This window comes from Stegodyphus dumicola, chromosome 6 (genome assembly GCF_044657685.1).
Source record: "Stegodyphus dumicola isolate Sdum_Otavi_A_Nest chromosome 6, ASM4465768v1".
NCBI classification, from domain to species: domain Eukaryota; kingdom Metazoa; phylum Arthropoda; class Arachnida; order Araneae; family Eresidae; genus Stegodyphus; species Stegodyphus dumicola.
The window spans coordinates 133,557,231-133,582,494 of NC_140773.1; the positions used below are offsets into that span (position 1 = coordinate 133,557,231).

Genomic DNA, 25,264 nt, shown 5'->3' on the forward strand with positions numbered 1-25,264 from the left:
CAGCATGTGTAATATCAGTCAGTTGATAGTCGCTATCATTCCGTCAACAATGAGTTTTGAGGTATTTGTTAGTGCAGGTAACGACGTTGTCGTATGTGTTCCAGTGGAAACTTATATACAAGCAGTTGTAGAAATGCAACACGCATTATCAGAAGAAGGTGAGAAGGACAATATCATTCCCCCCAACCGACAGGAAATGTTACACGCCTGGAATGTTGTAGTAGATTTTGGTGCAACATCCAAGTTCAACGGTAGTTTTACCGATGCCATGAATACTGTTAGCCATGATGATGATGATCAATGAGTACATATTTTCAAGTTACAGTACAGTAATTAACATAGTTACATTCACATTACTGTAATGTTTTCTATGATGGCATAGACAATATATTGTGGTATTTCATAAATAGATTCTGTAAGTGGTTAATATGTGGAAAAATTATTTCAGAAATAACAACAATTGAATCTCCAGTTAACATGAATTTTTTAACACGAAATTTTGATTTTTCGGTTTCTGGAGATTCGGGTTAAAGAGGGTTTACTATATATATATATATACAGGGTTATCCAAATTAAACTTCCCCAACTCAGAGGCCTGTGCAGAGTGTTGTATGGGTCATAATGTGATGAAATTTTAAAAACAGACACTTCAGATCATGCGCTCGAGATTTATTGCACAAAAAATTAGTACAAGAAGTTGTCGATAGGTGGCGCCTTTGCAAGGCCTGTGTTCCACTTTTGTAGGACTCGTCTTTTGGATACGTTGCGCAGAAGCGTTATTTCTGCAAATCACGTTGCTGCAATATGCACATTATTAGTATTACAGCGCCACCTATCGACAACTTCTTGTACTAATTTTTTGTGCAATAAATCTCGAGCGCATGATCTGAAGTGTCTGTTTTTAAAATTTCATCACATTATGACCCATACAACACTCTGCACAGGCCTCTGAGTTGGGGAAGTTTAATTTGGATAACCCTGTATATATATATATATATATACCTGCAGACTGAATGAAGGTACAGGGCTTGAGATTAAACCCAGTTCAGCACACGATAAAAACATATAAACACATAAATTATATTTTATTTTCAGGAATTGTCAGATGTTATGATGCATTACGAATTTATATGGCTAACTACAAGACCTCATATCTTCAGTCAATAATTCTTTACCTTTACGTCGAAATTAAATTTACTTAAAAGATTTTTTTTTTTTTTTTTTTTTGCAGTAACATATATTAAAATTATTTTACTTTCTTGATGTTTTCTTCTAATTTAAAAAATAATAACGACAGGCAGGGGAAAGGAAAAAACTGGAATTTTTAAATATATTGCCTACCTTTGCTTTTCCCGATGGAAATTTCCTGGCCGTCCTCTCTGCGCCATGTGACTTCCGGTTCCGGCGACCCTTTGGCAACACACCTCAAACTGACGTCTGTGCCTTCTCGAACATCCGTGTCGGAACTGGTAAGCTCTTCGTCCAAATAGGGAGGAACTAAGGAGAGTAACAAACAGTACAAAATTAAACTTTTCCCCTCCAAGACGAGTAGACTTATATTAGGAGCTAAGGTAAACACAAAGCAGCTTTTTATATTACTCAAGGCATTCACTTTTATAAAATAATCGATTACTTTTATGTCTTATCATGTACAAAAAGAAAATAGTTATTGTTAAAAATAGAACTCGATTCTTTAAATTCAATACACATTTATTGCATTTTTGTACGATTTAAAGTAGCAACTAGAAAATGACATCAATCACTGAACAAGAAGTTATACATATCTTTTACCTTTACTTTTACAGAATATGTAAAGAATGTATTTTAAAACATAATAAAGCACCATATTAGAATGCATTTATCGAGCTATCTAAGAATATTCACTAATATTTCAAGTGTCTAATTCATAAAAAAATGTCTGGTATTGCTCCCAAAGTGTGGGTTAAATACGGTTCAAACTTTAGAATCATATTTAGATAATAAAGTGAGGGGATTAGATAACCTCTCATCTGATGAGCGTTCAAGAATGTTTCGGTTATTTAATATTTTTCAGTAGTGAACTAACTGCAATATTAGCTGTTAGCTTGATATAAATGCTTTGATTAATTAATTACTTTTCAGTGAACATTATCATGAGTTATTAGATACGGATTGCTACAGCTTGACAGTCCACTGATAAAGGATGAGAAGTTATAATTTCATTCTTCTTATTATTGTTAAAAATCTGGAACCTGAAATTTCATGCTATTTAATTTTATAGGTATTAAAAAACTTATCTTTTCAAATTAAACATGTAGACACTTTGGACAAATAGTCTTTTCGTGCTTAATAATTGAAACTTCTTAAAAAACTGCGAAAGAAATTGCATGGTATTCGGTATTAGTTTAACGTGGGATATCTAGAAGAGGGATGTAACAATATTCTGAAGGAGAAATCATAAAAGAGTTTAAACCTAAGATGTGAAAATATAAAAGACTATAAAGAAAAGTATGAAACATTTATGAAATAGTTCTTCATCAACAAATAAGTTGATGTTTCATTAGATCAACATATCGGATATAAGTTTATTAGATATCGTAAGTTTATCTTTATCAGATAAGTTTATTAGATCCCATAAGTTTATAATTATCAGATAAGTTTATTAAATATCATAAGTTTAACCTTTCATAGGTTGAGTGCGTATAAAATGCCATCCGCCACAAGAATTTAATCTCATACAGAGAAGGACACTACTAAAAACTTCACTCTGCGTTTTCTTTGCATGTGATTTTGAAATTTTGGGCAATTCATACACAGGATTAGGCTTCGGCTCCCCCTATTTCACAGTCAAAACAATGGTTTAAGTAGTGTATGTCACTATACACAGGACCAGACTGCAAAGTCCTGGAACCTGAATTTAGTGACGCATTCAAATTAGTTTTCAACTTTGAGACATGTTAAACAAAGCATGAACTTTAAAACCAAATTTCATTTAATAAGTTCAAGCTGGTAAAGAATTTCGAGTTACTAATCATACAGCAACTGTGTGTTTCTCCTTCGAATGCACTAAACGATTCGATAAAACTAGAATCAGTTTGTAGGAAAAATACCTCTACTTTTCCTTATTTTCTATATTAATTTAGATAATAATCAATCAATGAACCATGAAAAGGTACAAAATGAAAAGAAAATTGGAAATTATTTAGTTTTTCAGAACATACTGTAGAGACATTAGTTTAATTGGAAGCAGAAGCGATGAAAAATGAGCAATACCTTCGTCAGGAATCGAACCACGGAACTCTGGAATACGCGTTAAGTGTGCAGAAGACACGCTAATAAGGCGGGAGAAATGCCTAATAAACTCTCCCTTTTAAAAGACGACTGGGGTTTTTTAGGGGACCCAGTATCCAAATCTGGGCGGGGAGAATCATCATCCCCCGCCATTTTAGTTCGGGCGCCAGTGTAGAGACATTAGGTATTTTAGAAGCAGGACATATGAAAAATGAGCAACGCCTTCGCCGGGAATCGAACCACGGACCTCTGGAATACGCGCTCAGCGTGCTGACCACACCACGAAGGTGCGCTTCGCGGTAGAGGTAAGGTACGCGGGAGAAATACCTTATAATACATGCTTAATTACTTTTAATTCGTTTATTCGTTATCTAAGTAAGAATTTAGATGGTGACGATCATCTGTGATGGTGACGATCATTCTGAGAGAGAATCAGAATGAAAGAGAACACCGTATTGTGTCATGCATCACCTCTGATTGTTTTTATGAGACCTGCTGCAAATATGCACAACGATTGTTTCATGTTAATAACGTTCTTTGCAAGCACTTCTCTCAGATGCTGCTGGTAAAGTAGCATTTGCATTTACACTGCAAAAAAAAAAAAAAAAAAAAAATGGGACAGTTCTAAATCTCCCATTTTACTGGGCAGATTGACAAAATTCAGTTTGCGTTTTGTATATCTCGAAAACGCGACTTAGGATATATATTAGATTTACATATAGCATTGTTCTAACATAGATATTTTAACACAAAGCCGGACTTTTTCTAAAATGACATGTCATTTTTTTCCATATTTCAATTCTACGACTCAAATTACGCCAAGTTTTAAATTATACAATGTTTTGTAAGACTCGCACGAATAGTTTTTAGAAAATTAGCTCTCAAAATTCTAGCTCCTCAATGTTAATTGAGTTTGGTATATATTTATAAATATCTCTTTCTTATTAAACTTATTTGATTCTTCCTTTCAAATTTCGGAATTTAGGTTCATTCCAAATAAAATTCGCCCATTTTTTATGATTTATTTTTAAAATTTGTATTTTTAAATAATATTTATAAATTTTTCGTAAAAACGTTTGAATTATAGCTTATACAATTTTTACCATCATCTTAAAGTATATGTGTTTTTAAGCATACCTGCAAAAAATTACACTTTTCTTATTCAAAATTTCCGAAGATATATGTGAATTTATATATTGGCGCGTTTTGAAATTTGGAATTTGGTTTTGAAATATGTATTAGATTTATATATAGCATTTTTCCAATATAGGTATTTTGATACAAAATTGCACTTTTTCTGAAATGAAATGCCAATTGTCTTCCATATTTCGATTCTACGACTCAAATTATGACGAACTGCCAAGTTTTGTAAAAATCGCACTAGTAGGTTTTAAAAAAAAAATTAGCTTTCAAAATTTTAGGCCATCAATGTTAATTGAATTTGATATATATTTATGAATATCTCTTTTTACTTCCTTGTACGAAATAAAAAGGACGTATTGTAATCGCGAAAATTTTCAGGCAGCATATTTCAACGAAATATCCGTTTTGACCGCTTTCGAATGCAATTTAACTATGTTTTTGCTTGATATCTGTACGTAAGGACAGAATAAAAGACTCTTTTCCTTCAAAAAAATTATAAAACTGCTTTAAAATTAATTCTGAAGAGAATGTTTCGTGGCGTCTGTACGAACGTATGTACGTACGTGCGTACGTACGTATCTCGCATAACTCAAAAACGAGTAGCCTCAGAACGTTGAAATTTTGTATATAGGACTGCTATAACATGTAGATGTGCACCTCGTATTTTGGTTGCAATCGGCCGCACCAAACGTATATAAATATATTTGTATATATATTCACTCTTTTACCCGGCTCAGTGATCTCAGTTTCTTTACTCTTATATGTTTGTAAATTGTACATTTTTTGGTATTAAAAATGATTGAATTATGTTGTTTTTATCTTCCGGTTAAGGATTTTATGCCTTTAGTAAATCTGTGTGCAATATTTTTAGAATTATCAGCAATTTTAAAGTTGTTTAATTGCCGCTAAGCCTTTTTTTAATGGCGGCCATTGATGTTTACATTTGAAACAGGAGACTAGTGGATTTGTTGCCAATCTAGAGAAACTTAGCTTCGCAACAACAAAGATAACGCATTCATTTATTATTGCCAATTATGCTTATTCTTTCTGGAATTTTTTCGAGGAAATAAGTGTTTGAGATTTTCTTCGTAATTTTTAATATAGATATTTTGAATTTTTATGTATTTTTGCCTTCTCACGAAGTGAGAACTGAATTAATTAAATGAGAAATACTCAATCGTCTGTGAAAAACTGTTTCTTTTTTGTTTTGTTTTCTTAATTTCTTTTATACATCATTCTAGCTTTATTATAGTATTTGAATAGAACATGTGGCAACGATTAGATAATTCTATTCTTTAAATGATATAAATTTTGTGCATTATGAGTTATAATATGAACGAAATATATAAGTTAACTTTTATATAATTATTGGATTATATAACAGTTAACTTAGTTTCCGTTATATAATTATAAGTTAACTGTTATATAATTATTAATACTGTTAAGTGAATCTAGCACCAGAGTATCGCTATGGTAAACAAATACTAGAGTGAATTTTAAAGAATACATTTATTCTATTGTGGTTTATGCGCTGTCGGCGAAGTAGATTTAATTCCATCCACTAAGTTTAAATGAAATGCAAGAAAAAATGCGTATAATTTAATATTCCAATTTAATATTCCAATACAAGGAAGTCATGTGGTGTACACATTAGATTTTTTACTAAGCTTACTTGATTCCTTCTTCCAGAATGCGAAATTTAGGCTTAATTCAAATATAATTCGCAACTCTTTTATGATTTTTTTTAAAAGCTGTATTTTTAAATATTTACAAATTTTCCGAAATTATATTTGTATTATGACCTATAAAAGTTTTAACATCTTCTTAAAATAGATGTATTTCTAATCACGCCTGCAAAAAATTGGCGTGAGATAAACAGGAATTTACCTGCTGGAGCGTTTTGAAATTTGGTATCTTTTTCTGAGCTATAATAACGCCAAATGTGGATTACGCACTTTGTTAAACTATTAAAAAGTATGAACGATGTTTTTTTCGCTCGTTTACAATAAAAACAAGTTAAAAATGATAATAAAATAATAGTCCCTCTGGGAAAATTCCCCTTTAGACTAAAAAGAAAAAAAAAAATTGAAAGTTTTAGATTTTAAATTACATCCAAATCAGCGTTTTTTAAACATTCTGTGTGTTACATTTATTTATTAAATACCATGTTCTTCGCACTTAAACCATAAAATTCAATTTAAAAGTCATTTTAAAATCGTCATTTTAAACTCATTTTAAAATCGCAAACTGATTTTAAAATGAGCAAATCTTTAGAATTTCTTATATATAGTCTCAGCGCTCGAGATAAAGTTGTTTTTCCTGTACAACGTTGTCATTGCTCGCTTTGAAATTCTTGAGTTTGTTAATCAAAAATTTGTTAAAGTTTTACAAAATATAAAATCGATAATAAAACAAATTCCAAATTTCAAATTTTGGCTTCCATATGCCCATATTCGCAGGAGGATTACGTTACTCAAAATGTGTGGCTCTAGATACCGTTGTTTTATCAGAATGCGAGAAACGTACATACATTTATGCAGATCCTTCATTATTTAATTTATTTAAATATAATACAGGGTGATAATATTTGGTAGCAACAATTTTAAAAGTGAAACATCGCTTGTAGTGAATCAACGTAAAATGCCAGTACGAAATTAATAGTCCTCCTGAGCTTCCTTTAGAGTAAAAAGAAAAGAAAAATAGGTTGTCATATATTAAGCAGTTCGCAAGTGAATTATTTTGGGCACAAATTGAAAAAATACGCGAAGATAAATTTTTGAATTTCGCTGTAAATTTCGCACCAAAGTTTACAAAACTTCATATTTAGGCATAATTTGAGTCTTAGAATCGAAATATGGTAAAAAAATGGCATGTCATTTCAGAAAAAGTCCGATTTTATGTTAAACTGCTTAAGTTGGAACAATTATAAATCTAATATATATCCTAAGTCGCTCTTTCGAAACATAAAAAGCACAGTTTGAATTTTGTCAATAGTGCGGGAGATATAGAACTGTCTTTTTTTCCCTTTTTTCTTTTTCGCAGTGCACATAATGAACTCTTATCACTTCGAAAGAAGAGATTACGGACAGCGTCTGGAACTCTAAAGCCATAGATGCTGGAAAAAATATTGTATCTTCAAGCGTTTTAAAGACCACCTTTTCTTCTATAATCACAGATAAATGACGTTATTAACCACAATTTTCAAAATTAACTGAAAAGTAACGTTTTTCTAGAAACATTACTTGAAAATTGTAATATCGCATATTTTCACACTCGTATTAATTCCCTGTGGAGAGAAATGAGCAGAAATATGAACGCTCGTTTAACTTGAGCCTTTGAATGTGATAAATTATTACGTATAAAAACAATTTAAAAAATAAGAAAAATAAGCATTTGAAATGTTTTTCTGAAATAAGTTCGTAGGCAATTAAACTTCGAAATAAAATTGCATAATAATTTTTCAGCCATTGATTATATTTCTACTTTCCTTGAACACAATTTATTGAAATACATGTAATACAATTAGCTCCATTAAGATATTTGTTTCAAAAACTAAAATCGTAAAGTTTCGAAGCATTAAAACAGCAAAAATAAACAGTGAAAAGTCCTAACAACATAAGATCACTACTTTTCGAAATCAGCTTTCTCTAAATGTGATAAAAATGTGAGAAAAATTACTTAGGGGAAATAAAAAAAAAGGAATTATCGATACAAGCTAGGGGATTAAGGCGAGCTATTTTTGCCCTAACGGTGTTTCTCCCCTCTGATTTGTTATATTTTTCTTTTGATAGCTTTAGCTGTCTTATGAAGCCATTTCCGATAGAGCAAGTTTTTTTCCCCTCTTCCTTCTTTCACGCAGTGTTCAGAATACCCAATAATTGGATTGGCTTTGTGTGCAGTTACTCTTCTATAAACCTTACAGAAATTCTATAGTTTATTTTTTAATCATCTTTCTTTTTTATCGCTCCTTAACGCTCCTGAGTGCTTGGAAGTAAATGAAAGGGTGTTTGATGATGAAAAGGTACAATTTTTATTGGGTATAAGAGAACGATAAGCTAAATTAAATGGCATGGGACTTCATGAAAAATTTCGGCTTTCGGAACTTATACACTCGGTATTTCCTTTCTGGTGTAATACTATATAGCCCTAGCGTGCTTTTCCATAATTAAATACACCATCACACCACCACCAAATTTGTTTTCTAATTTTAAAACACTTAAAGTAGATGTAATATCTTCTGCTTAAGAAAAAAAAATCAATTTTTCAAAATATCTCAGATTCCATCACATTTCTACACAATAATATTTTCCTTCTTGGTATTCTAAGGCTGTCAGCAATTCTGACTAGACTGGAGTTTTATAAAAGCAAAATCTTTAATATTAAAGCGAATTCAATCTGTTCAAAAAATAATTAATACATTTTTCTCAATGAGTATCCTCGATTTCCTGTGCAACCTCTAACTGAAGGCTTAAAACTTAGGTTGAAATAGACTATCATTTATTTCAAATATATAAATGTTCGTGACAATATGAAGAAGATATTTCAGCAACTCCATGAGACGAAAGAGATTGATTTTGAAATAGGAAATTAACCATCATCTCGCTTCACAGCCGTTACACGAGAGCAAATATTTCAACTACCTATCTCTGACATCATACAGCATCCATTGGCGAATTAAATTCCTCTTAAGTACACTCTTTTCAATTCCACTCCTCGTATCTAATTCCTGAACTTAGATAGAAATTTATTTAGAGTAATTGCACTTGAGATGATCTGATTTCTGGTATGCTTAGCGATAGAACCTTTCGATAATCCGTCTTTTTGATGAAAGCAAATATAAATAACTTTAAAATATCGTAAATTCGTTTCGACGAAGTTAAGTTTGTGCTCTCTTGGGAAAGAGTCAAGTTGGTTAAGATCTGTGGCTTATTCAGATTATGAGACATGTTTAATAGTTTTCTGTTACTGATATGTACACTGCTAAAAAAAAAAAAAAAAAAAAAAAAAAAAAATGGGACAGTGCTATATCTCCCGTTCTACTGGGCCGATTCACAAAATTCAAACTGCGTTTTTCATGTCTCGAAAGCGCGACTTAGGATATATATTAGATTTATATATAGCACTATTCTAACATAGGTATTTTGACACAAAATCAGACTTTTTCTGAAATAGCATACCGATTTTTTCCATATTTCGATTCTACGGCTCAAATTATGCCAGAATACCAAGTTTTGTAAAAATCGTACGAGTAGTTTTTAAAATATTAGCTCTCAAAATTTTAGCTCCTCAATGTTAATTGAATTCGGCAAATATTTATTAATATCTCTTTTTTTACTAAACTTTTTTTATTTTTTCTCTCACATTTCGAAATTTAGGTTCATTCCAAATAAAATTTACCCATTTTTTGTGTTTTATTTTTTAAATTTCTATTTTTAAATAATTTTTATAAATTTTTCGAAAAACATTTTGAATTATAACCTATAAAATTTTTACCATCATCATAAAGTAGGTGTATTTTTAAGCATATCTGCAAAAAATTAGACTTTTTTATTCAAAATTTTCTAAGATATACACGAATTTACATATTTTCGCGTTTTGAAATTTGGCATCTTTTTTTTGAGCGATATTAACGCCAAATGTGGTCTATGGATTTTTGTTACACTGAATTGCCACAGCTATTTTTAACCTTAAATTTCAAGTAAAATTTTACGGAGAATTAATTATATGAAATTTTTCCCACTATAAGACGTAATAAGTATTTATTAATACTATATGAAAATCTATTTTTTAAATTATAGATGATATTATTCAAATTTTTAACATTTTTTTTTAAATTTCTCTCTTTCATCCTTTTTTTTTAAAAAAATAAGAGTACGTTTTTCTAAGAGTAAATTTTTACCGTCGGCGTTTTATCGTCTGCTACTTTACTTCGTTTAAATCGAATTGTCTGAAACTGAGAATTTTCGTTTAATCTGTATTTGAATTTAATGAAAATATTTTATGACATTAACTGCATAATTTATTTCTAAACAAACTGTTGCTTTTGAAGTGGCTGAAAGAGCGGCAGATACTATCATCCATATTTTTAAAGCATAGTATATTTTTATAGAAATATAAGATTTTGAATAATCATTTTTATAAAAGTCAAATTATGATATAAACATACAACCCTGTAGAGACAGAATTAATGTAAGTTCAATGGTTATGTAGAAATGATCTGCAGCTACTTAATGGCTGGATAAGTCAGCAGATTCTGTGGACAAGCAAGAATAATTATATAAACGACACCCAACATTCTGTATTTTTGTATTTAATGTCAATTTAATCTGTAAAAATGTATTTTTGTGCGTAGCTTATTTTCATTATATCCTTAAAATTCTAATTTAGAATGTAATTGTCAAGAACTGAATCCTAATCATCAGTAATATAATAAGTAATTATAACGGTTATTAATAAATCCTTCTTATAAAGTAATTGCAAATATTTCAAAAAACTTTCTGTCTGAATGCAAATATTTTTCTATGCAAAACTTTTAATTTATATTAATCAAGATTGCACACGATATTATTTATTTGCACTTCAATTTTTACCGTCAGCTCTAGTAGAAGTTACAAATCAATTATATTTAATTAAGGATTGGATTGGATTATTTAATTATGGCAAAGCACACGAGGGCTATCTGCCTAAAGGGAGGGATGCCTTCGTGGAGGACTTTCTAAGGTAAACTGGCTCGTATACACGTTACACATGGGGAAAACCATGAAAACGCCCATGCAGCCAGCCCGTTCACGGGATTCGAACTTCCGACCGAACTACCAGTGCTCAGCGTCTTTACCGCTCGGCCGCTAGTGGGCTATTTAATTAAGGAATGACTATCTAAATTTAGAAACAGCATACCGTAACAGCAATTCAATTATTGGCGCCGTATCTTTCATGTTACTCCTGATTGGCAAGCTACATGATTTTTAATGAGTATTCGGGTTTTGCTAGTAACTTCATTTGGAAATCGCGCTTAAACTAGGTTAGTTGGTTATTTGAACATAGAAAGAATGTGGGAGCTATTTGGTTAAGATGCTTTCATAGAGAACCTTTGTAAAGAGAACCTAGAAAACTACGAAAACCAACCATGCAAAACCCTGGGTTAGACTTCGCAACAAACAGTTAGTATTTAACAATCTTCAAATGCTAGGCAACTGGTGAGGCTCCAATTAAATCCCCAATTTAATATTTTATTTGTAAATATTTAAAATATTGTTGTATACTTAGACATAAAAAGCAGAACTACCAAGCCGTAGTGCAAATGAATATTCATTTTCTTTTGCAATAATTGTATTCACTTAATATTCTTGGAATATGAGCTAAAGATGGAACGTTCTCGGAAGATTAAAGAAGTGTTTAAATCCAGTGATATAAGGTTTGTCTTAGAAGCTCAGGATCAAAATGATTCTGAAATTGCCCCATTAGTTGACTTGTAAATGGTTGTGAATTAAGCAGATGACTTTTAATCTTACGTTTTCAGTCAGACAACGTATTCCAAATGTTTTGTATTGCATGATAATGCATCTTTTCATTATTCAATAACCAGTCGGAGAACCGCTTGTGTTCCGAAAATAAGTATGTGTACTCAATCGTCCTGCATGTTTTTCAAATTTGTCTTCTTGTGATTTTTTTTTCTTTCCCAAAAACTAAAGTTGCCTCTCAAAGGAAAGTTTTTTGATACTGAAGAGACAAAAGGAGTATGACATCTACTTTTAGAGGCATATCAAAAACAGATCTCTACAAGCCTTCTCTTCCATTACATGTTGTGCAGTCAGACAAAAAGATAATGGCGAAAATTCTATAATCTATTTTTATTACACTCTGATTACTTTACTAACATACAGTGAATATATACTAAATCTTTTACATCAGCTTAAGTAATTCGGAATTTTTGACGGAATTGTTGTCGGAACTAGGACTTAGAAGATAGGTCATATTGAATATTTCGATAATCCAATAAATTGAAGGTCGAAGTTTCAATATTTTATTTTCGGAGGGAGGGGAATTTTTTTCAGTTTTGTTCCATTATCCTAAGTATATTTGCTTCGATTCTTTATTTTTTTTCTATAAAAGCGGAAATCTTACGCATGGTATACATATAACGCATAGCTTCAATTAAAATTTAATAATATACAGGGTGTTTATAATTAAAGTTCCACATTGAAACGGTCATAAAACAAAAACTACTGGATCAAATGTTATCAAACCTGGTAATCGTGTAAAAGAGATCATAGGAATTTATTTTCCGCGAAAAAAGGGAAGTTCCAAACCTCACCACCAGGGGGAAAATGGCGCTGTATGCAATATTTTTAAACGAAATATGGGTCGGAATCTAACTTAACCTTTTGTTACACGGGTTTAATATGTTGCATACCCTTAAGAAATTTTAAAGTAAGAAAATTACCATTTAAAGGCGTTAAATTCGATAAACGTCGAGTGCGACATCCGTGTAAGTGAGAAATTCGTCCGTGAAAACCACGAATTAGCGACTAGAAAATGTGAGATCGCAAATCACTCGCACAAGTGCGTACAATCTGGAAATCGTTTTCTTACAGATCGCTAATTTTTAATTTTTGAAGCCTGAATTCGGCCCTAAAACATGAAGATACTGATTCAAAACGCTTTTAATCGATTTGGGCCAAAAAAATCCCTCATATTATCTATCTAGTTCCATTGCATTCTCCTACTGCATTCGATTGCATAGCAGTCATTCCACACCGTTTGGTGTGGAATGACAGCTAGTTTTATAACTGAACCATTTTTCTCTGAAGAACAGTCGACAGCTGGACTACTGTGATTGCAGCTAATTTAGAGTCATGTTAAAATGTTTCGTGATACATGAACTGCAGTAACGTGGCATTTTAGATACTACGATTTTTATGCACGGCTGGACCCCACCTCACGTGTGTCGCACAGTTACTTAGGCAACATTTCACGAATGAACGTCTTATACGCCAACACTTCCCCTCTTCCCACCAGACCTCAACCTCTGTGACTTTTAGCTATGGGGTTTTCTCAAAAGCACTGTTTATGGTGATAATCTAAACAATTTGGCAGAAATGAAAAATGTTAAACACTGACATGTCCGTAACATTCCTCCCGATATGCTAAGAGCTGCTGTTGAGAATGCAGTAACAGGATTTAACTTGCTTTCGGAAAATGCTAGACGCTACATTGAACATGCTTTGTAACACGTTTCGGAAAATATTAAACACATTTTAAACAGATGTTTTCGTGTCTTATTTCATTTAAGAATCTTGTATACAGCGTCATTTTCCCCCTGGTGATGAGTTTTTTTAACTATTTTTTCCTCGCTGAAAATAAATTCTCATAACCTCCTTTACACGATTCCCAAGTTTGATAACATTTGGTACGGTAGTTTTCCTTTTATGACCATTTCAAATTGGAACTTTAATTATAACCACTATGTAAATTAAACTTTAAAAATTTGACAGTTTGGTTCAAGTCCCAGCTTTAAAAATATATATATAAATATAATCTTTTATATTAATCCTCTTAGAAAGAATGTTTTAAAAAGCTACTTTTTCTCTCGTGTTATAGATTGTATAAAAAACATGATCTTTAATATGATTTAGATTGTTTCAGCCGATATAAGAATCGGGTTACTCGGTGGTATAGAATTAACCCTGCTGGACTTTTTTATTTCTTTGTCATTTAGCAAAAATCTTTTAATTAAAATATTTATCCTTTGGACTTCGCTTTTTTTTATTTACAGTTAAAATGACTAGAAAATGAAAAGCTGTCTTCAGCTGAAACGCAATTCATGTAATTGATATTTTAAAAAATTGACAAGAAAGCAAAATATATGGAAGTCTAGCAATCGAAAAATCTTAATTTTCTTGTGTGTGCACTGAAAATAACTGTAGAAGGAAAGAAGAAAATTAGGGAGAAAAGTAAGCAAAAATTTGCAGAGAAATTTGGCTCTCAGATATACCAAGATGTTTCAAAAAGATGGACGCTTTTGAAGATACTTTCAGGATACTTCAATGAATTTAGGTGTTCAAAGAAAAAACACTTGGACGTGTACACCAGCAAATACCATTAATTGAGCTTGTGGTTAACAGAAAAGACAATATGGTTTAGACTATATGCTTGTATAAATTTAAATTCGTTATAGAACATCATATCGTATCATAAATGGAGAATCCCATGATTTTCTCATTCGAATTATTTGAAGATTCAGGAGTTTATCCAGTGATGTATGTGGATGTCACCTAAAGATGTTTTTTTTTTCCTCCTGATGAAACAGCGGCCGAGCGATAAAGTCACTGAACGCTGGTAGTTCTGTCCGAGGTCCGAATCCCGCGAACGGGCTGGCTGCTTGGGCATTTTCGTGGTTTTTCCCATGTGCAACGTGTATGCCAGCCAGTTCCCCTTAGAAAGTCCTCCACGAAGGCATCCCTCCCCTTAGGCAGATAGCCCTAGTGTGCTTTGTCATAATTAAATAAACCAAAACCTCTTGATGAAACCAGTCTTTCCTTTCATCTCATACCTTCAAAATGTTTAGCCTCTAAAGACTGATAAAAGCTCTGACCAAATATTGATGAAATGGATTGAATTGAATTATTAAGTTACGTCAAAGCAGGGCTATCTGCCTAAAAGGAAGGATGCCTCTGTGAAGAACTTTCTAAGGGAAATCAGCTGGCATACACGGTACACATGAGAAAATCCACGAAACCGCCCATGCAACCAGCCTGTTTACCGGGATTCGAACCCCGGAGTGAACTATCAGTGTTCAGCGACTTTACCGCTCGGCCGTTTGTGGGCCTTTATGAAATGGAAGGCGATAACTTTATTTAAAATGATTGTCAGAAATATCAAGATATTTCGAAAATTGGATATTTTTTAATATACTTGCGGAATGCCTAAAGAAAAAGAGCAAGAATAAAGTAGAATGCCTGAAGAAAAAGAGAAGAAAAAATACATTTTACGGTAAAATTTAGTATTTGTATTTTTTTTTTAATTTAAAACTTTTTAATCTTATGATATTTGATTTTTACGATTTCAAAAATAAAATATTTGACTAAAATATGAATAACATTTAAGAAGCCAAATGTAGGATAAAATTGGGTAAAGCAATGGGCACAATGATAAAACTGTTTAAAGCAGTGTATGCAAGTCATCCTAAGTTAAAATGTCGCAATCCTAAGTTAAATGTCTCTCTTAGTATTTATATATATCTTTTCTGAACGGAACATTGAAAGGCGTGTTAACTGTGCTTTACTGTATTTTCTCTTTTAATATATGCAGTTTTCAAACGCATCGTAGTCTGGGTTACAAAGTATTCCTCCGAAAGAAACGCAATTCAAATAAATAAAATCAAATTCTGGAAAATTTATATTAATAAATATATTTAAAATGCTCAATTCGAAGGAATAAATAGAAAATTTTAAAACAATTATCTGAAGAGACAATGCAACACAAACAATTAAAATAAAAGTTAAGAATTTAAAAATTACCTAAAATAATAACTATGACAAAAAATATATATAAAGAAAACTATTTGAAAAAAAATAAATGCTGCACCTTTATTTACGCAGTTCGAATAGGTAAGTAGAAATTTTTAAAATAGTTATTCGAAAAAAAAAAAAAAAACCATGCAACTTAAACAATTAAAATGAAATTCGAAAAAGAAAAAAATTACTTAAAATAATAAGTTATAATTAAAAATATAATATAAAAAATATTATTTGGAAAAAAGAAACGATGGTGACTTTTTTCCGCTCACAGGAAAGGAAACTAGGTTGCCATATATTAAGAAGTTCGCCAAGTGAACTATTCTTGGCGCAAACTGACAAAAAATTGCCAACATAAATTTGTGAATTTCTCCGTAAATTTCGCTCCAAATTTTACAAAATTTCATATTTAGGCGTAATTTGAGCCGTAGAATCGAAATATGGAAAAAAATTGGTATGATATTTCAGAAAAAGTCCGATTTTGTGTAAAAATACCTATGTTATAATAGTGCTATATATAAAACTAATATATATCCTAAGTCGCGCTTTCGAGACATGAAGAACGCAATTTGAATTTTGTCAATCGGCCCAGTAGATCGGGAGATATAGGACTGTCCTTTTTTTTTTTTTTTTTTTTTTTTTTGAGCAGTGTACATACATACAGTGTTACTGAAAGCAACTATAGACGTTATTTCCTTACCTAGTTATCCTAAAATTATACACAAACATCTGTACTTCTAACTTAAATGTTTCTAAACATAATGTGGATAATTAAATGATCTCAGCACTAGCAAGAGAAGACGTATCGGTTTTGAAACAGTAATACAATTAGCTCCATAAAATATTTGTTTCAAAAACTAAAATCGTAAAGTTTCGAAGCATTAAAACAGCAAAAATAACCAGCGAAAAGTCCTAACAACATAAGTTTGAATTTCCCTATCATTTCCATGGCACGAAAAGCTAAATTAGAAAACGTTTCATTAAATTTTACTAAGTTGGATATAAACATCTTTGCATCTTTACTTGCAAATTTCAGTTACGTATGAACAATTAATATCTTCTTGAAGTCAAATTGAACTTTAAGCGAAGATTTACGGAACACAGTTTTATTAATTGCTATATGCTTAGTGTTTACTCACTTTTGTAAAAAAATATTTATGGGAAACTTTAGAGAATATTTAATTTCGGTCGTAAATATAAACTAGAAAAATGTATAAGTCAGAAAACATTTTTTGGAACAACTTCGCTCGCTTTGCACTTAAAAATACGAAACGTTTTGTCATTTGAAGTTCCTAAAAGCTTGGTAAGAAAATTTTTTTCTTATTGGAAAAGAAACATGCAAATGTAGAGTTCAAAATAAGGTAAAAAACAACTTTAGATTGCCTCGTATTTTGTCCCAAGGTCCGTAATATAGGAACAACACCATACCTTTAGTTAAATAATTGGTTTCTATGTTTTCTTTGTTACCTTCTTATAATAATTATAAAGCAAAAGCTGGCGACTGACTCCCAACGTATAATCACGGTTCTGTCTGATATTAAAGCACGCTTTTTCAATTGAAAAAATTCAAATATCTTGAACTCAGACTTCGATAATTTTCTTTAATACATATTTAGGCTGTGAAAACTGTTTCTCTCACTGAAATTTATCTGAATCAGCTTTATTTCGTTTTCCGAGATAATTACTTTTGCGAAATGGAGGATTAGCTATGGCTAATATACTATACTCAGTATTTGCTGTCTTTTAAATACATTATTCTGAAGTAAGATTAATTGAAACTGTCTCTTTTTTGTTTTGGATTCACTGCCTTGATGATATTTTGCTCTTTCTGACAGCAATCAATGGGATTGAACAAGACTGTATTCGTTGTTCATACCACAAATCAGCCTATCTGCCTTCACAGCTTTTCTGCTTATCGGAAACTGAATGAGACATTGCCTTTCCCTTCCTTCATATTATAATTATACGCAATTAATTTGATTTCTTTATCACTATTTATCCTGAACCTTTTTCTATTTTCTTGCCTTCCCATGACAAGCGTTATCACTGGCCTTATCAGCATACTTTATTGCAAAGCTCTGCGCTTCAGAATAATTTCTTTCAGAGGAACTCAATTTTGTTAACTAGGTTGCCATTGTCTAAATCTTTTCCTCACGGTTATTTATAAAACGTCTGAAAACCTTCTCTTTGCCATCATAAATGTAATTCCTTTATGACAGGGTTTCTTAAGCTGTGGATCACGGGACCTGCAGCATGGGGTGGCAAAAATTTTAGGAGTTTCGAATATTTCTTTAACTTATTATAATAATTTTAAAATTACCAAATATTTTTACACAATATATCTAAAAATATATAAAGATAAGACAATACAGACAAACAAAAACAAAACAAAAGATAACGTTTCGATGTGTTCTTTTTATAATATAAACGTTCATTTTCTTTGCATGTGATACTGTCATTTCGTCTGTCATTGTTCTACATCTTATAATTAGAAATTAAAGTTAATGACCTAAAACTTCAATAGTATATTATAGTACAAGTGAAGAATTTGACAGTTTCATTCAAGCGTGTGTCGTATTTGCGCAATACTTATGGGGGTCCACAAAATTTTTGTAAATATTATGGGGTTCTGGGGGCTGCGAAAAAATCTCAGTGACAAAAAGGGGTAGCGAACGAAAAAAGTTTAAGAAACTCTGCTTTATGAGAAATAACCACAATAGTCTTGGTATCATACTTTTTTATACTTCTTCATTTAAAAAACTGAAAAGATTTTCCTCAAGTTAAAATTCCATGTTATTTTCTCAGTTATTAGTAGAATTCATGATTTGATTCATAAAGATCTCATTTGAATTCTCGGGGACTATATACGTACCTTATCTGTCTGGTTTGACATACATCCAACAAACAGTAAAACACTTCGGTAGCTAATCACATCTAGCCACTTGACAAAAATTTTCATTTCATGTCTGAAAATATTATCCATTATAATTCTGCTGGTGACATGAAATTTTCTTGAAGGAGGTTTTTTTTTTTCTTCACAGAATTACTGACAATACTTTCAGTCCAGTTTTTTGCAATGCTTTCAAAGTTCTAATATTTTATCCTTTTCACTTTCGTTACTTTTATTTTCAATAGACAGCGCTTCGATCATGTTTCTTTGCTTCGTCTATTAATTTCATAGTACATGATTATCATTTATTCATCATCGCAAAATATTTGTGTTCCTATCGATTTTCGTACTTTTGAAAAAAACCTTACGCCTGCCACTGAAAGAATTACATGCTTATGAACTGGAATTACATCCTTATGAAACCCAAATTCAAGAAATTATAACTTATAATCAGAGCTTATAAACACCTTGTTAATATTACTAAGCTAAAATTTCTAATTTCCTTCCATATAAGTTCTGTATAAAATCTTATATACTCCTAAATAATCTGTTGCTTCTATAGAAAATTTTATATAAAATACAAGAACTTCTTTTAACAGAAATTTCATATTTCTAGGATGTCTTCTCAAACAACGATCTGATTATTGATCTATGTAGTTTGATCAGCTATCTGAATTTTTTTATGCTTATGATAAAGGTCGGGTAATCCTACAATATCTTCTAAATTACGACAGTCAAATAATGTGTCGAATTCCGAATTATGATGCATAGAAGATGAAATATTACTTAACCTTTAATTATTTTAAAAATGATTCGTTGCTGTTGTAAGAAACTTATCTCGGATAATGACCGAAAATGGCCTTTCAGTCAGAAAACATTTTTACGACTCAAGGCCTGTCAAATGCAAAATTCTTATGTTTTTAATTTTTATCTGTAATATCAAAGCAACATTAAACATTATATTTTCTGGTATACTATACTTCTTTATTAAAGATTTTTAATTGTTTTTATCTTGAATTTTCTAAGCAGTTGCAAGAGTTGTTTATTAATTCGACCGTATTATAGGTAGATTGATTACTAGCAGAACGGTATAAATAAAATCCCTCTTAAACAGAATAAAATGAAAAAAATATTATATTAAAAATTAAGGTTTAATTTTTAATTTTGCAAAATTTGTCTAAAATTAGCGAACGCTATTTCTTATTAATTACGAAATACCGGTTAACCTTTCAGCACGCGAGCTATGCACAAAGTTTACGACAAATTTGGTTTTTAATGCACACTTTTCGAATAGCGCAGCTAAGACATCTGAATGTCATTTCTATTCCTCCTATCAAACTTTCCCCACATCATGGAATGTGCCAACAGGAAGTCATATGACTTTTTTTATTTTTTACTAGGCTTTTGCGCTACGTGGCAGCTTCGTCGTAAAAGTTACGACACGCGCGTGGTCGCGGGTGAAAATTCGGAAAATATTTTTTTGTTAAATATTTGTAATTTTGTGTTATTAATTGACGTGTATTATTTTAATTTACATAAATTTGGCTCTATAATTTTTATATCGGTTTTCATGGCAAACAATTATGTGCAAACGGCTGATTTTGCTCGCATTTTTCGATAATTATCTGATGAAGAAAAAGAAGACAAGGAAACCTTTGGACGTGAGAATAACAGCAATCTGAATGAGGAAAATATAGAGATAAATAATATCAGCACTGAATCTGAACAATAAATTTCAGACGATGATAGTAATAATGATATAGAAAAAAGGAATGATGATGATATATTCTATGTTAATAAGGACAAATCTTTTAAGTGACAAAAACAGACGTATGCAAACTGCTGAAAGACGAATAAGTTGAATATCATGAAAGTTACCTGGCCTAAAACACCATGCCAAGGATATAAAGGTGTGATGAGCTGCAAGAGATTTGTAGTTCTGACAATTTGTCTTCGATTCGAAGATAAATCAACAGGACAGGCGAGATGAATATTAAAACTAGCTTAGATTTTAAAATATAGTTATTAAATAATAAATTTTCAAATTTCTATAATAAAATACATCATTGCTTTTCCACGTGACTAATACAAAAATTTAAAAATAATTTCCTATCATTTGAATGTGATATCATTTTTATTTTGCAATAATAAGGTTAATAATTAATGTTTTGACAAATTTATTATCAATATTCACTCTTTTCTGTCATTTTTCGTGCCAAAAACGGTAAAATAACAGATATTGTAAAAAAAAAAACGACGCGCGCGTGCTCATGTAATACTGCTCAGCGCCCGTGCTGGAAGGTTAAAAAGAAAACAGGTTACTGCATGAAACGTTTTCTGTAATATAGTGGTTTAATCTTAGTACGAAATCAGGTTAAAACTATTATTAAAATACCTAAGTTAGAATTTACCTAAAAACTTAGTTTTGAAATATATTAACATATTGCGCATGATTTTGTGTATACAGAAAAAGATTTTTATTCATGTATTGTTTACCTTTTACGAACACACATGATGGCTCCCATCGTAATTGGAAAATAAGACACAATCTGACATTTTATAACAAATTCTCAAAAGGACCAATGGATTTTCAGCTCGCGTAGACATTTAATTTCATTCATTTAATTACTTTGCGGATAATATCGGATAATCGTGGCCGGCACTAGCCGTGAGGGGCGTTGGCCACTGTTAAGGGCGGAAGAGATGGTCACTTTATTATAGAGGCATCTAATAGGCGGGCAAGCGTTGTCTGCTGTGAAGGGACAGAAAATTTACAACCATGGCTTCCTCCGGGATGCAAACCCAGGGTCTTTGCCAGGGCAGCCAGAATCACTAACCATCTTCCGTCTGGGCGGCGAACTAGCAATAATATATAAGCATTAAAATTGTAATTCAGGGAAAAAGTAAAATTAGATGAGAAAGCTTAAATGATATTCAGTTTTTCTAACATCTAATTTTGGAATTTGAAACAGTAATAAAAATTTAGATTTATAATAATAAACCACTTCTAAAATCTTAAGATGCTACTTATATTACAGAATTAATTGCTTGCACAGAAGATGAAAAAATATTTGTAATTGGGCAATTGCGCCTACATAATTAACACTGACAGGCATTAACTGTAAAATTAAGTCAAAGAATTATTTCTTGGATGATTGATAAGATGGCCGAAACCACAATGGATTTCTTTGCTAACCATCCATCATCTTTAGCAATAGAAAGATGTCATAACAAAACTGGGGAAACTCCATTCTAATCTGAATTAACTGTCATGGCATCTCGAAACAAAGACGCAGGGAAAAGAAACAATATAATGTGAAGGCTAGTGAAATATTTTTCTTGCATAAACAACACTTCATTCTTTGTTGAATTAGAAATGATTGTTAGAAATGCAACTCTAAGAGTGGAAAAGTAAAGTAATCCGAGAACACTGTCAGAAAGATACTCGTCGCAGAGCAGTTATCAATTAAGGAGCCGAAATACTACCTCAGGAGAAATGCGTGAATTATCGGATTAGGAAATATTGAATAACTAAAACATGTTGCAAGATGTAGGTACAAAAGTGTGAATGTTAACTCAAGAAAATTGCATTGCGGTACGTTATGAAGAAAATATCAGTTTGAAAAACTTGCATTTTAATCTCTAGAAAATTAAGGAAATCTATCGGAATTAAGGAAAGCTATTTATTAAGGAATTACATTACCTAACTTATTTAGCTATCGAATTACCTTACCTTACTTAACTGTTTCCTTACCTAACTTATTGAATTGCGCATGTGAACAAAAAATAAATCAGCTATGGAAGTGAAAATCTAAAATTGATTAGGCAAAAAATGGTATTTTGAAACTTAAAGTCCTCTAAAAGAAATCTTATGCCTTTAAATGAAAATTAATTTGCTAGGTGAATAGTAATTTGAAGTATTTAATATACAGGAAAGAAATCCTCTCTGATAATTCAATTATTCGAAACTTTACAATAGCTTTTTTTTTTTAATTTCTTGTCGATTATAAAACGTTTAATTAGTCAGCCAATTTTATAATGCGCATATATATATGTGTGTGTGTGTGCGTGTGTGATGTACCATCTTTTGTCCGGAATAAATAGAATGGTGAAGAGTCATAAATGTAGTCGTAGCTTAAATTATCAATCGATAAGTTTAAAACAGGATGCATTTATTATTGGTCAGGAGAAATAGCAGTTACAAAATCATATTTCCAGAGTAAATAAAAAAGAATTAATAACTTTTCGTATGAAGTTTACTGCATCGTTATATTTAAGAAAAAGCCCCGATATTCTTTTGCGAGTTCTTTTATAGCCTCTGGAAAGGCGGAGCTTCCAAGAAATGACGTCAGCCTCGTCAGCCAATCCAGTTTACTTTAAATATTTCCAGAACATTCTATAACTGTACGTGTAGAAAAGGCGGGAAAAACAACTTGACTACGGGGCTGTGGATTTAATTCCACGTGCATTCAAATAACAGAACGTCGCCATTAAAAATGAAAAGAACATACAGTTAGAATTTTAAGTGTATGCTTGACTATGGAATTTTATTATTACATATATATATTTAAAAACTAAATTTAAGAAAAAGAGATTGATTGACTAGATTGGTCATTTGGTTTTTAAAATGATTTTTTACTTTTTTTTTTTTTTTTTTTGCATTTATATATATGTATAATAATGAATAATTAGACGCGTAAGGGGAGACGTTTTGCATGAGGTCATAAAAGAATCCTTTATACTGTAATAATAATTTATTAATAGGTTTAAGTTACACACGGACATCATATATAACTTGAAGAATATTAATTAATATAACTTTAAGAATATTATTATATGTAACTTTAAGAAAATTAATATATGTAACTTTCATAATATTACGGAGCAAGAGTCTGATACAACCTGACAGGTTGGCCTAACATTCGGCCTTTACTGAGGTCTTTCTCTGCGAAGTCCCCAGAGGGCATCCTCGTTGCTAGAGTAAATCCAACATAATTTATGTTTACAGCAGAGTTTATATTAAAGGATTTGTTACAAACACCCCCTCTTGCTCCGCGGACTTCCCGACAAGGAGAGAGAACTGGAGAATTTGGGAGCTCTTGTAATGTTGTCTCTAATCTCAGGTTTTGCGGTTACCTGAGCAAGCCGATCTCTCTTTGAAGCATTGTCCGGAACCTCAATTTATTGTTTAGTTCAGGAACGGAAAGTAACTTTTGGTGGTCGACCTCTGTTCCTGAGTGGAACAATGGAAGGAATGCACGTGTCTTTGGAAGGTTTTAGTACGGACGTATGATACTTCCCTGACGGTTCTGATGGTTTATGAGGGCTTGAAATAACATAGGAAGTAGGCGATTTTCTATGCCATTTCCAAAAACGGTACGTCACGCTTTGGTATGAAATCTGAAGTTTTTTTTTTTTTTTTTTTTTTCATTACTAACGTGATGTTGTGTTGACCCACACTTTATCACCTGGTGAATAAAACATTCGTCGTCTTCTTTTGTCGTATTGCTTTTTGCGCTGATTTTTATTCATTTCGATACATTCTCGTATGTTCTTTGTAATAGTTGCGAATCGTTTATGATAATGCTGGTGATAGCCTGTCGCAGAGGGCTATAGCGCAGTCACGGGATGTAGCTTGAGCAAGAGGAAAGAATTATAATCCGTCGCGTAGCACAGTCTTCGGCAAAAAAGATCCGTTGTTCTCCGGTATCCGTTTGTGGCAACAGTCCAAACAAGTCTACAGAAATTATCTCAAAATTTTGAGAATCGACAGGAGATAGCACCATGATAGCTCCAGCTGGCTTTTGGTTGGTAACCTTATAGCAGTTGCATTCAGGACAGCTTTTCAGATAGTCGGATATGTACTTTTTCCTATCAGTCGAATAATAGCTTCTGGCAATTCTTGGGAATGTTCTTTCGTCTCCATAATGCCCACCATCGGGTCATCAACGTGCTTTCGCATGTTTTACTCAACGCTCGGCAGTTGGAATGACTAACTGGATCTCATTCACGCATGTCTTTTGGACTTCTTGAGGGCACGTCCACAACAGATATATTTGAAATCTTGCAAGGCGAAACTTTATGCTCGGAGCTTGGGCGGGACCATTTCAGCAATGACATTTATCTTTTGAAGGGCGTGCTGTATTTTCAGGTTGAAAAACTCAATTTGAAATGCCACTCTAGCAAGTCGTCCGGTTCGAGACTTGACGTTCAAAAGCCATTTTTAAGGTTGATTATCAAATTCTACAGTTACTTCTGATACTTCGATGTAACCACGGAATTTGTTTCAGGATTTAATTGAGGAAAGTAAACTGGTATCAAGTTTTGATTGGCATTTAATCTGCAGCAAACTTGTTCAAAGACGGCAGCGATAAACTGAGTTCCGTTATCACCGATGATTCTTCGTGATACACCATGCCGCATGAATACTTCTTCAATGAGGGTT

At 31.8% G+C, this 25,264-nt stretch overlaps 1 protein-coding gene across 1 annotated transcript in view; it reads right to left on the reverse strand.

Moving 5' to 3' along the window:
- The window catches only part of LOC118187358 (neurotrimin-like), a 554,812-nt gene that overhangs the window by 148,044 nt on the left and 381,504 nt on the right, over positions 1 to 25,264 (reverse strand). Inside the window, exon 4 of the mRNA XM_085818899.1 lies at positions 1,342 to 1,497. Coding sequence (XP_085675025.1) covers positions 1,342 to 1,497 — 156 coding nt within the window. The remainder of the gene's footprint in view (positions 1 to 1,341; positions 1,498 to 25,264) is intronic.